At 39.1% G+C, this 12,782-nt stretch overlaps 1 protein-coding gene across 1 annotated transcript; it reads left to right on the plus strand.

Annotated features, from left to right (window-relative positions):
• Window positions 1–240: 240 nt before the first annotated feature.
• urod (uroporphyrinogen decarboxylase) lies at window positions 241–10,512 on the plus strand. Its single transcript, XM_042229097.1, has 10 exons — window positions 241–490; window positions 1,496–1,608; window positions 1,883–1,962; window positions 2,143–2,205; window positions 6,005–6,202; window positions 6,278–6,439; window positions 7,633–7,767; window positions 8,264–8,361; window positions 8,671–8,737; window positions 10,252–10,512. The coding sequence occupies exons 1-10, from the start codon at window positions 465–467 to the stop codon at window positions 10,414–10,416; spliced, it is 1,107 nt and encodes a 368-aa protein (XP_042085031.1). The 5' UTR covers window positions 241–464; the 3' UTR covers window positions 10,417–10,512.
• Window positions 10,513–12,782: the final 2,270 nt, after the last annotated feature.

Consider the following 12,782-nt stretch of genomic DNA (forward strand, 5'->3'; position numbering starts at 1 on the left):
TTATACACTCTAATGAATTTATAAAATTAGAGATAATTAATATATTCAATTATAATTCAGTTAATTAATTCTATATGTGCTTGTCAAACGTAAGTACTGTACCTCGATAAGTTTTTTTTTCTTTCCTTAAGTAACACAAAGATGAAAAGAAGGAGAATTACTACTACTACTAATGATGATAATAATGATGATGATACAAACTGTACTGAAGTTTAAGGGAACAAAATGTAGATAACGACTAAATATGGAAAACGACTATTATTTTGAAGCGTCATCTCGTTTCCTGCTATGGTCACGTGGTTTTTCAAGATGGCCGCGCCCACAGCGCTGTAGCAGCTGATAGAAGATTGTGTCCATGCGAGCGGGGTTTAAATGACAGTTGAGAAGCAGCAGGTTACAACTGACATCCCCGCAGAGAGACAGAGGAGTTTCTGAAAGGCTGTCCCATCCTCAGCACCGCCAACATGAGCAAGCAAGAAAATCTAATTCTGTGAGTACTTCCTTCTTTGTTTCTCGAAACAAACTGCCGCTTGTTACATTGTTACATTTAAGGTTAGCATTTTGGCTGTTTAGCCGTCTAAAAAGTGACCTTATGAAACCCCCGTTGTCATTGTTATGAAACATTTCTTCCTATTATGGGTCAGTTATAGAAACACAGGCCTCATTCCTTAAAGCTACGTAATCCAATGCCAGAGCGAAGTCGCTTCCTCTTACAAAAAAAAAAAAAACCTCATTCAGAAATCCAGCAGTCTAATCATCTCTTGTTCATATTTAGAGATGAACTTATTTTGCAACATGAATTAGTGCTTTAAGCAAATTCTGTGGATCGTCTGATAAATTCGGCAGAGCTAATAATGTAAAAGTCTTATTAATCTTTTTGGTTTGTTCTATTTAACTAGCTTCAACTCCGAGAAAGCCAGGGTTTCCTAAATGATCCCATACAGAATCCATGACAAACTCTGATAGTGTGTTTTTATAACCCACACGTTTAATTCTTAAGAGTCTAACAGCAGACTTGCATCTTTTAAAGTTAAGTGTAGCAAGCTAAACATAATTGGCTATCTGTGAAATGTTTTTGTGGTCCGTCTAACAGTTTCATGTCAGAGTCTGAATTAGATTAAGGTTGTGATACATTACTGATCCATCCTAAGCACTCCTGTATTTAACTGTCATTTCTCCTGCTGGGAGAAGATAAGAGAGCAGAGGACGGTTATCTCCCAGAATCACTCTATTGGTGAATGCCCTTCAGCTGGATGCCCAGAGTGATTGCAGGGGAAAGGGAAGGGTGGGCCTTTATTTTTAGATAACACAAGTTTGCGGCTGTATTGTAAAGAGGTTATGACACTATCAGCTAAGCTCCATTCCCTCAGCTATGTAATATAAATTGAAATTGCAAGTGTGCTTTGGCCATGCCACAAATATCTTAAAATTCTGTCTAAATTTGTATTATTTTATTTTTATTTTTCGATTCTAACATGAAGTGCTTTCTACCCAGCCCCAAAGACTTTCCTCAGCTAAAGAACGACACATTCCTGAGAGCGGCACGAGGAGAGGAAACCGAACATGTCCCAGTCTGGTGTATGAGACAGGCTGGCAGATATCTACCAGGTACAGGCTTCAGATCAGTTCTTTCGTCTCTTGTTTCTGACATGAATAGTAGCACTGTACTATCAAATGTGCTACACTGATTACCCTTAATATTCGTGATCATGTTTTCAGGTTTCATATTGTAGTATTTCACTTTCTGCATGACCATAAGCATGAGATTCACATCCCTGATAACCACTAACTCCCTGTTATTGAGTCTTAATGCTGATCTGTAGTGGGTTTTTTTTGTTTTGTTTTGTTTTTTTTGTTTGTTTTTTTTTACTCTAATCTGCAGAGTTCCGTGAGTCCAGAGCAGGGAAGGACTTTTTTGAGACATGTCAGTCACCAGAGGCTTGCTGTGAGCTCACTCTGCAGGTACAGACCTGGATTCACAGGGGGGAGAAAAAAAAATCTAATTTCACAGTGTTAACATCAAGTCAGCAACACCATTATGTGGTGTGAGATGATGGAGTGGTTGTTACACCACCCACAGGGTACCAACAAGAATAACTTATCCCAATTTTTTTTTTCTCCCCCCCCACCCCCCACTTCCAGCCTCTGAGACGTTTTCCCTTTGATGCTGCCATAATCTTCTCTGATATCCTAGTTGTCCCACAGGTAAGTCTGTTCAGACCAGGCTCAATTGCTAGCATGTATAAAATGTTTACAGCTAGTCTTTTGCTATATTTTTGCCAGATGTACAGTAAAAGAGGTTTTCTGTAATCAGAAAAATATACATTTTGTGAGTAGAAAATGTGTTTAGGGTTTTGACGTTTATTAATATTTAAATAACCTCTGACATACAGTACAACCAGTGTCTGCTATGCCTTCAGGAATGAGAAGAATTTTCATGTGTGGTAACAAATGGCTATGTATTGATGTAATACATGTATGTGATGTCCACATGTTTTAATTGTTAATTTAACAAATTACCATTAGTCAAGTATTAAGTATTAATTTTTCAGTTTGGTTCAAAACCCCCAACAATCAGATTACCCCCCTATGACCAGCACTTGGCGACAGTGGGAAAGAAAAACTCCCTTTTTTTAACAGAACAAAACTTCCAGCAGAACCAGGCTCAGACTGGTTGGGGGTGAGGGGAGGGTGACTGTACAAAAGACATTCTGTGGAAGAAATAGAGAAACTGTGTTCCTCCACAGTGGACGCAGTGTCTCAAAATGTTTTTGACAAAATAACTCTTTTGATGACACTATTAATTAATTAAATAACAAGATATATTTTTCATCTATTCAGGTGTCCTGAATCTGTTTTCCACTCATTCTCTGTACAGCTGTGACCCTCCCTGATCCTTCCTTTATACTCAAAGCCTTCTTCCTGTTAGCTGGGAGTTCTTCCTCCCCACGCTTGCTATTATTTTTTTCTTAGAACATCAGTTAATAGTTGGGTTACCCTCTTTAATATGTCTTACAATATAAAGAGCCTTTGGATGGCTTATGTTGTGAACAGAGATGGGCAGTAACGCGTTACTGTAATCTGATTACTTTTTTCAAGTAACGAGTAAAGTAAGGGATTACTATTGCAAAAACGGTAATTAGATTACCGTTACTTTCCCGTAGGAACACTGCGTTACTAAAACCGTGATTTTTTTTTTTTTTTTTTTTTTTTTTTTTTTTTTTTTTTTTTTTTTAGAAATGACTGAAAGATTAATGGCTCTGTTTTGAGTTTTGTTCAAAAAAGAATGACTTCATATAGGGAAAAATATATATCACATGTGCAGGACACCTTAAACTAGTTTTTTAATTAAGCAGCAAGGCAGAACAAAGTCGGGGCTGTATCAAGACACGAGGACTAAACCCCAATTCAACCAGACCCAGAACTGATCCGGAATTAAAACAGGACTACAACAGTTCAAAATCAGGACTACTGAGGACTTAACCAAGACAGAACCAGAATCAGAACTAGATGATAGTAGCACTAAAAATCATCATAGACCTGCACTACACTTATTTTTTAATTCTACCAAAGTACACTATTTAGATTGAGAAAAGTTTATATAATTATTTAGCCTTGTTGTGCAAACAAGCCTGCATAACTTAATAAATATAGAATTTGAAAAATACAAACCTAAAAAGAAACACTAGGTACGAGATACATGAGTACCTATGATACGGTGATACTTTTGGTAAACAACCATTTGACTAACATGTGTGTCTCACCTGCTCTTGTTCATCTCTGTTCTGTCCTCATTCTCCTCTCTCTCCCTCTCTGTTCCTCTCTCTCCCTCTTTGTGCTGACAATCATCAAATATACAGTTGAAACCAGATATTTACAAACTCTTCAGATCAAAACACAAACACTTTTTTAATTGTAACATCAAATCAGACTAAATGTTTATTTTTTTAGATTGATAAATATAAAAAACATATTTGTTAACTTTAAGAGTAAAGAGAGAAACTATCTGTATTTCTTAATTGTAAATGGCACCAAATTGTATTCAAACTGAGCCACACTTATGGAGCTCCACAGTTCTTTTCCTGGTGTTTTGGTTGACATCTCTTAATTTTCCCATTTCAAAGAAACAGGCTCTGTGTTTTGCCTTATATGCATCCACAGCTGTGCCACCAATTTACTCACATGGACTCTACTAACCTATCAGAAGCTTCTTCAGCTCAGAATGGAATCGTCTGGAGTTTCTTATTAATTAACAATAAACTTAGTGTATATGTACTCCTAAATTTGATGAAAGTGATAAAAATAGACAGATCTCTCTCTCTTTATTCTGACATTTAACTAATTCAAAAGATATTTCAATATTTATCTAAAACAAAAGTTTACTCTAAATTGATGTTGTACAGTAAAAATGTTTTATGTTTTCTCCCTAAAGTGTAAATATCTGGTTACAAATGTGAATATCCTGCTGTGTACTGAAATCCCTCTTGTTTTGCATAGAAATATACTGAACAACATACAAAGCATAATATATAAAATAACATTTACCTGAGTTTTTTCTTTGAAAGAAGCCTCTAATGTCCATTCTTATATTTCAGTACATAACTGAAACCGATTTAGTCGGGGAGGGTAAGAACTGAAAATATGAAATAAACACACGTAAGCTAAGACTCTCTAAAAAAATAGCATTTGTTCGGCTTTTCATTTCGCCATTTGTTGATTCACTTGAAGAGCAAGTAACGTAATATTGGTCAAGTGATCAGTTTGATATCAATCTTTCGTGATTCACCGTCATATTTACATTATTTGTACGGTACGAATGATTTGCTTTGGTACCTGGTCAAACTTAAGCTCTCCTTAGTATGGCTGGCTCCGTTTCTCCAACAGCGCACTCACAGGCGGCAGCTGCCCCGCCCCCTCGCTCAGTCGCTTAGTGCCTGAGCTCGGATCATACCAATATCAGGGGGGATTCACGCACAGTCGTAAATTCCCACAGTGTGCACTATGTGCTTCGAATATTGTGTGTACTTTTTGTTTTATACAGTTGTCAGCCAGGCATCTAACTATGAAAAAATTACACTCCAAAAGACCCCGGGCTTCTGACAAAACAACCCGGGCTTAAGCCCAGTAAGCCACCCCCACGCTCCGCCCCTGATGAGCATGCAGCGTTTAAAGCTTGGAAGTACTGACCTTACTTTGAGTTTGATTCCATAAAAAGTGACAAAAACATTAGCGTCCGTTGTGCGTGGGAAGAAAACTTCTTTTTACTCCGAAAAAAACCCTAAACAAGCTCCGAGTGCGCAACGACGTAATGGGAAATTCACAGAGAAACTCGCGGATTCTTCCACTGACGCTGCGCCACACCTGCACCAGGCAACCTCCGCCTACCCCACTCCTGCTTTACAGGTGAAAATAGAGCAACAGGACTGCTAGTCTTTGATTTTATTTACTTTCTGCTGTGTTTTACTTGCATCTATTTGAAAGACTGAGTGTAAACACACAAAATATTTTATTTTATGTGCTGGAATGTGCAGAAAATAGGTTTAAATGTTAAACTAATTTCTTCAAGCCAGAGAATGGTGCATATAATTTAATTTTTTCTTGATGCATAAAGTTAAAAGATTAAAACTGATAAAACAAGTAAAAAAAAAAAAGAGACTTTTCCATTTGATTACATTTTGTATGATGGATTATGCAGAAAAAGTAGAATTGGGTTGACAGATCTATTGCTTTATCACCTATTCAGGTTGTAAATCGTGTTTTTAAAAGTAACTATGTAACTAAGTAATTACTTTTGAAAATAAGTAATCAGTAAAGTAACGGGATTACTCTTTTGGGGAAGTAATCAGTAATTAGTTACTGATTACTTTTTTCAAGTAACTTGACCAATGCTGGTTGTGAACACATCATAAATAAAATGAGGCCTGTGATGGACTGGACACTGCATGACTGAAAGCAGATATATTAACTTGTTTGGTTTGTCTTTGTTTCTTCTTCCTCCCTCCAGGCCATGGGTATGGATGTCCAGATGGTTGCAGGTAAAGGTCCAACATTTCCAGAGCCTCTGAAGGAGCCAGAGGACCTGCAGCGGCTGCAGGTCAAAGTGGACACTGACAAAGAACTGGGCTACGTCTTCAGAGCCATCACACTGACCCGACACAAAATTGAGGGCAAAGTGCCACTAATAGGATTCAGCGGGGCTCCGGTTAGGCGCGCACATGTTTAAACATTTATAGAAAATAATGCTTCCACATTCTAACAGCTCTCTGTTCATCCACAGTGGACGCTCATGTCCTACATGATAGAAGGTGGAGGCTCCAACACTCACTCTAAGGCAAAGCGCTGGCTGTATCAGCACCCCGAAGCCAGCCACATGCTGCTGAAGATGCTGACAGATGTGATCGTGGAGTATCTGCTAGGACAAGTGGCAGCTGGAGCTCAGGTCAGAATTCCTTGCTTTCTGTGTCTAAACAGACTTCCTCCATTATGTCACTTGATATAAATCTTTTTATCTTTAGCTTATTTTAGTTTCCCTTGAAAAAAAGAGAGGATGTAATAAATAAATAAATAAAAAAAAAATTCACAGGACAGAGTCAGTATAAGTCATATATGTTTGAGTCAAGGACATAAATAAATGCTGACAATCTCTACGTCAGTGCAAAATACAGCTGAGGCAGCACAAATTATTCCAGTAAGTTTACCCAATCCTGCAATTTTCAGTATTTGTACAGAACATAAACAATGGTGTGGGTGTGTGGTCCTCTCTCCCCGTGCTCCCTTATTTCCTCTTTCCCGTCACCTAGCCGATCGATCGTAGCAGATGGCTGCCCCTCCCCGGTGCCTTCGTTCTGCAAGAGGTTTCTTCCCGTTAAAAGGGAGTTCTTCCTCTCCACTGTCAACAAGTATTGGTCATAGCAGATCATATGATGGTTATTATTGCACAATCTTTGTCTTAAAATACCTTGACGGGAGTTTCTTTTTCTTGAGAACTGGTGCTGCATGAATAAAACCGGACTGAACTGACGTAACCGCACCATCTTTTAACTGTCTCATTAATCAGTATGTGTCAGCGTAATGCAGACTTGAACAAATGTGTCCAATCTGAGACAGCGACAGAGCTCCGTGTCTGTGTGCTTTCTTGAACGAAGTGCTTTTTTTTTTTTTTTTTTTTACAAAAGAAGAGAAAGTACTGAAGAAGTATGACAAGTCTATGAATGTAGCAACAAAGTCAGTTAACTGGCAACAGTGACGTAAATTGAAGTGTTGTCATCACTGCTGTGAGTGGGAGGGATGTCAGTCAGACACGCTGAGACAGAAAATGTTTCCAAGTGAAAAAAGAAAAGTGGTCAGCACGGTCGCCTTTCAGGTTTCAGGTTATTTTAATTCATATATTCTACATAATACAGCAGAAAAATACTCAAGTTGAAGGGATTTGAAGTTGTAAGTGAAATGTTAACACAAAGACAGCCCTTTTAAAGTGTTATATTTCCTTTTTTCTTTGTTTTTTATTTTATTTTTTTTAACCCCACTGCTGGGCGCTGCACCTGTGAAATCCCAGTGTTTATAACAGTGATGTCTTGGGTCACTCACAAAGTGTCACTGTCACCATTCACACAATTCTTGTGTGTTTTTCAGGCACTGCAGGTGTTTGAGTCCCACGCCGGCATTCTGGGACCTGCAGAGTTTAAAGATTTCTCGCTGCCTTACCTCCGAGACATCGCTCGCCGCGTCAAAGATAAACTGAAAGAGGCAGGACAGGATGTCCCCATGGTGAGAGGGACACCAAACTGATTCACACACAGACATTTGTCCCTCAGTGTATAATCAGAAACACATTTCCTCCATCCACACATGCGTAACACACGTGGACTTCTACACTTACACATCAGCATGAATGCACTGCAAAGAGAGTCACCTGACATGCATATCAGATGCTAAGCTTCAAACAACTAGTAGTAAAAAAAATTATGTTCATTGTTTTGTTTGTTGGGTCATTAGTAGCTGCTATATTTGTGTCAGCACTCGGCTCTATTCTTATTAGCACTGTGTTGCCTCCCTGGAGGGATCATTAAGGATTCATGCAGTGTAAGGAGAACCACTGTTCTGTTGGATCTACCTGCAGGTGGCAGCATTTCACCAACAATGGTTCCTGAAGAAGTTGATTTGAAAATCTGTTGTTGTTGTTTTTGTGTGTGTGTGTGTGTGTGTGTGTGTGTGTGTGTGTGTGTTTGTGTGTGTGTGTGTGTGTGTGTGTGTGTGTGTAGAGTTTTGCAACAAGGATGCTCACTACGCCTTAGAGGAACTGTCTCAGTCTAATTATGAAGTGGTTGGCCTGGACTGGACCATTGACCCACTATCCGCACGGTAACACAAAACGCACACTGGTTTGTCTTTGCATGCAGCACCAGACTCTGTGTTTTAATTGTAAGATTTAAACCAGCCAAACATTTTTGAACGTGAGCCTGAATAGAGAAGTAGCATACAGTGAAAAGCCCACACAGAATCTACAAATACTTGAAGCAAATGTAGGCGGTCATAGCAGTGATGTTGGGTGTGATGTTGGCCATTGCTGACCTCTCTCTTGTTGCTGGGCTGATCTATTCATCAAATGCTTAAACCGCTGGTTGAAGGATTAACTCGTGTGTCCTCTGATGTGTATGTTTGTGAATTCAGGGAACGCACAGGAGGGAAGGTCAGCCTGCAAGGAAACATGGACCCCTGTGCTCTGTATGCTCCAAAGGTAACTTCCAATTTCACTGTGCTTTAAACCGACACATAGAAATCTGAAACTCATACTTAGGTAATTCTCATAAAAGTGACTTTCATAGTTTTTCATATTTAAGAAAACTTCATTTTGACCTTTGATTTTTGCCATTTGCTGTTAATGACTTTAACCTGCTAATCTGGAAAGATTTTGTCTTTGAAGTTTTCCATCTTTTGTGTTTTTTAAATGATACAACTTTAGTCTGACCCCAGACTGACATCCCCGGGTTGTTGGCTGTGGTGCTATCCACGTCAGCTGCTGTGGTCACAGAAACATCAGACTGCTTTGGCAATTGGATTATTGTCATCCCTGCAAACATCTGATTTTCTGCTCAGTGTGGTGCACAAGATGACACCAAACAGCACAATGAAGACTTTTCTAATAATCAGTCACCATCTGCGGTGGTGATTAAAGAAAATAATCAGCTTGATATATCCTTGTTAATTTAGCAGATCATCGTTGAATGTGTGATTTAAGAGCTTTTAATCACTATTTATATATATATAAAAAAAAAAAAAAAAAAACTTGGAGGAGTATGAGCCGTTTCATTGAAGTCTATGGGTAACAACACAAACCTGTAATCTGCAGTGATAATCATAGGAACAAATTTTAATTGACTTATTTATACTTTGTTAAATAAGCACAGAAACTCCAAATGTATCAACATTATAGCTGCTAATTTTTTAATGTTTGTTTGAACAAACTGAAAAAAAGCCAAATTAATTGCAACCCTGAAAAGTCCAGATTCCTGCACCCTGTATCGTTACACCTGCCAAACATTTAAATGGTTATCTTCTGTTTTTTTCCCCCCTCTAAACTGTAAATAAGGAGGCTCAAACTTTGTATTGTTGGCCACATAGAGCCCACTTTGAGCTTGAGTGGGTCAGACCAGCCAAAGTCCCGTTTCTGTCATTGTAGAGACGTTTGACTACACATTGACTCTGTCAGATATCCTAATATTAAAAAAAGAACAAGTCTATAAACACAGATGTTCTCTAAATGAACTTATAGGATATGATCGCTGGAAGAAAAGCTCTCCAGTCTCCTGGCAAAGCGATGACCTGAAACGTCTTTCTCTTGATTGTGGTGGCCGCAGACAATCTGCTGAGATTAGCTTGCACTCCTTGTCCTGATTCCCTCATTATCATTCAGTGAGCATGTTCCCTCACATTTGCGCTAATTTCATCTAAAATGACACTGCACCACCTCTCTCACACACTCTGCCTCTCACACGGCTTCACCCTTCAGCTCACCTGTGCACTGTGATCTGGCGTATGTGTCACATCGTGTCGCTGATGGCGAGCACAAACAGTTTTGCCTTCATTGTAGGCGATGATGTCTGCATTTAACTTCGGCCACCTGCTGTTGCCGTTGAGCGTCCCAGTTAAAATCAGTTTTACTGCGTGAGAATGCGTTTTGCCGAAAGAGCGTTATGTTTGATCATTTCTTTGTGACGGTGACTGACGTGAACCTGCTCTCTTTCTCTTCAGGAGCGCATTTCAGACATCGTGAAGAAGATGTTGGAGGGTTTCGGCACAAGGGGCTACATCGCCAACCTCGGCCACGGCGTTTACCCCGACATGGAGCCGGAGAACATAGGTGCCTTCGTCGAAGCTGTGCACCAGCACTCGAAACAGATGATCAAACAGATATGAAGATAAATGTGTATGAAGAACCAAACCTGGCCTTATGATGGTGATGCAAGAAAAATGTATAATGAGGCATTATTTTATTAAAAGCTCTAAACAGTAGTAGATGTGTCCATTTGAATATAAACAGAAAAATCCTAAAATAAATTACTTGTTTTTCAACACATGAAACGCAGAGAATGCTTTTCCTGTTATTTTCAGAATGAGGCTGATTTTCAACAAAGGAGGAGAAAAAATAACGTGAGGATATTAATTTAAGATGGAAAAAAACCAGATCAGCATGTACTGTACATTCTCATCTGCCACAGCTCTCCACAACAAACATGTTCATTTTTTTTGTTATTATTTTGAAGACCAGATTTTCTCTTCAGCTGTAATATGTTTTTTTTTTTTTTTTTTTTTTTTTTTGAGCAGGACTGGATTATGTGTTTGGACTGAAAAGGACAGTACATGTACGCTGCAGTTTAACTGAATGAGATTGTGTTTGTATTAATATTAGATCTAAAAGGTCTAAAGAGCTTTGACTAGTGGTGTGTACTATGAAGCGTTTTGATGTTTTTATTCTTTAAATCCAATCACAATCCTGTAAAATATCCCTGTGGCGCTTTCAAAAAAAGGAGACGCATTTCTGCATCTGTAAACATCTTTAGTCCAAGCAGAGCTCTTCATCAGTACAAGGAGTTTCATTCTCAAAGGCTGCCAAAGTAAAAAAAAACAAACAAAACATAAAAGATCCAAACTGCTGTAAAAACAAAAACGGGTGATTTGGCAGAGTTTCATCAAGGGACACTCTGCTGCAGTTATAAAATCAATTTTTAAAGGAAAAATGTCAGCACCCAGCAGTTGATCATTCCTCCATCTAACATCTTAACTGTGAACAAATCTCCTGCTGGATCTCAGCAGGAAGAGTTTTATTTTTACTCCTGCTGATAGACGATCTTTTAACAAATGCGCGCTATACACGAAGACACTGCTTTGCTCTGATTTTCACCCTAAATCTGAATTTTGTGTAGAAAATCTGGTTTATTAGGAGAAGCAGTCTCTTTTTTCCCTCCCATTCATCATTAGATAAAGATTTAATCTGAATTTATATTCTATTATGTTTTTAGATTTCCGTTACACGAGAAATATCCAACCCATAGCCACTCAGCCTGTCTTTGACAACCACTACATGCCCATCTCAAGATGAATTGTACTTACTTTGATGAGCCCTTAAAAACGGTACTCCTGACCAAATGAATATAAATATGTTTTGCACACAGCAGTCTGTGGTGAGGGCTTTCTCTTGCACTGGCAGGATGTTGTTACAGTTTTTCTTGAGAATGTAGCACCAGTAAAGTCAAGTCTAGGTATAGTCAGCTGATCATGGGTCAGCAACTCAAAGCTTTTATGCAAGAAGACATGGTCACGACAGCCTGCTGAACTTCAAACTGAGGATCAGAATGGGGAAGAAAGATGACTGAATGTGGGATAGTTGATGCAGAATAGGCTGGTTTGTGGTTTTCTCTGTATTAGTGTAGGATCTTTACCTTACAATATAAACTGCCTCGGGGCAACTGCTGATGGGATTTGGCGCTATATAAATTGAACTGAACTGAATGATCTTAGAAAATACTGAAATATTTCATTTTCTGTGTAATGTACAGGGTGGGCCATTTATATGGATACACCGTTATAACATGGGAATGGTTGGTGATATTAAAGTCCTGTTTGTGGCACATTAGTATATGTGAGGGGGCAAACTCCTCAAGATGGGTGGTGACCATGGTGGCCATTTAGAAGTCGGCCATCTTGGATACAACCTTTGTTTTTTCAATAGGAAGAGGGCCATGTGACACATCAAACTTATTGGTAATGTCACAAGAAAAACAATGGTGTGCTTGGTTTCAACGTAACTTTATTCTTTCATGAGTTATTTACAAGTTTCTGACCACTTATAAAATGTGTTCAATGTGCTGCCCATTGTGTTGGATTGTCAATGCAACCCTCTTCTCCCACTCTTCACACACTGATAGCAACACCGCAGGAGAAATGCCAGCACAGGCATCCAGTATCCGTAGTTTCAGGTGCTGCACATCTCGTATCTTCACACCATAGACAATTGCCTTCAGATGACCCCAAAGATAAAAGTCTAAGGGGGTCAGATCGGGAGACCTTGGGGGCCATTCAACTGGCCCACGACGACCAATCCACTTTCCAGGAAACTGTTCATCTAGGAATGCTCGGACCTGGCACCCATAATGTGGTGGTGCACCATCTTGCTGGAAAAACTCAGGGAACGTGCCAGCTTCAGTGCATAAAGAGGGAAACACATCATCATGTAGCAATTTCAAATATCCAGTGGCCTTGAGGTTTCCATTGATGAAGAATGG

Source organism: Haplochromis burtoni, unplaced genomic scaffold, assembly GCF_018398535.1.
Source record: "Haplochromis burtoni strain Fernald_Lab_line unplaced genomic scaffold, NCSU_Asbu1 Contig_380, whole genome shotgun sequence".
Taxonomy (NCBI): Eukaryota; Metazoa; Chordata; class Actinopteri; order Cichliformes; family Cichlidae; genus Haplochromis; species Haplochromis burtoni.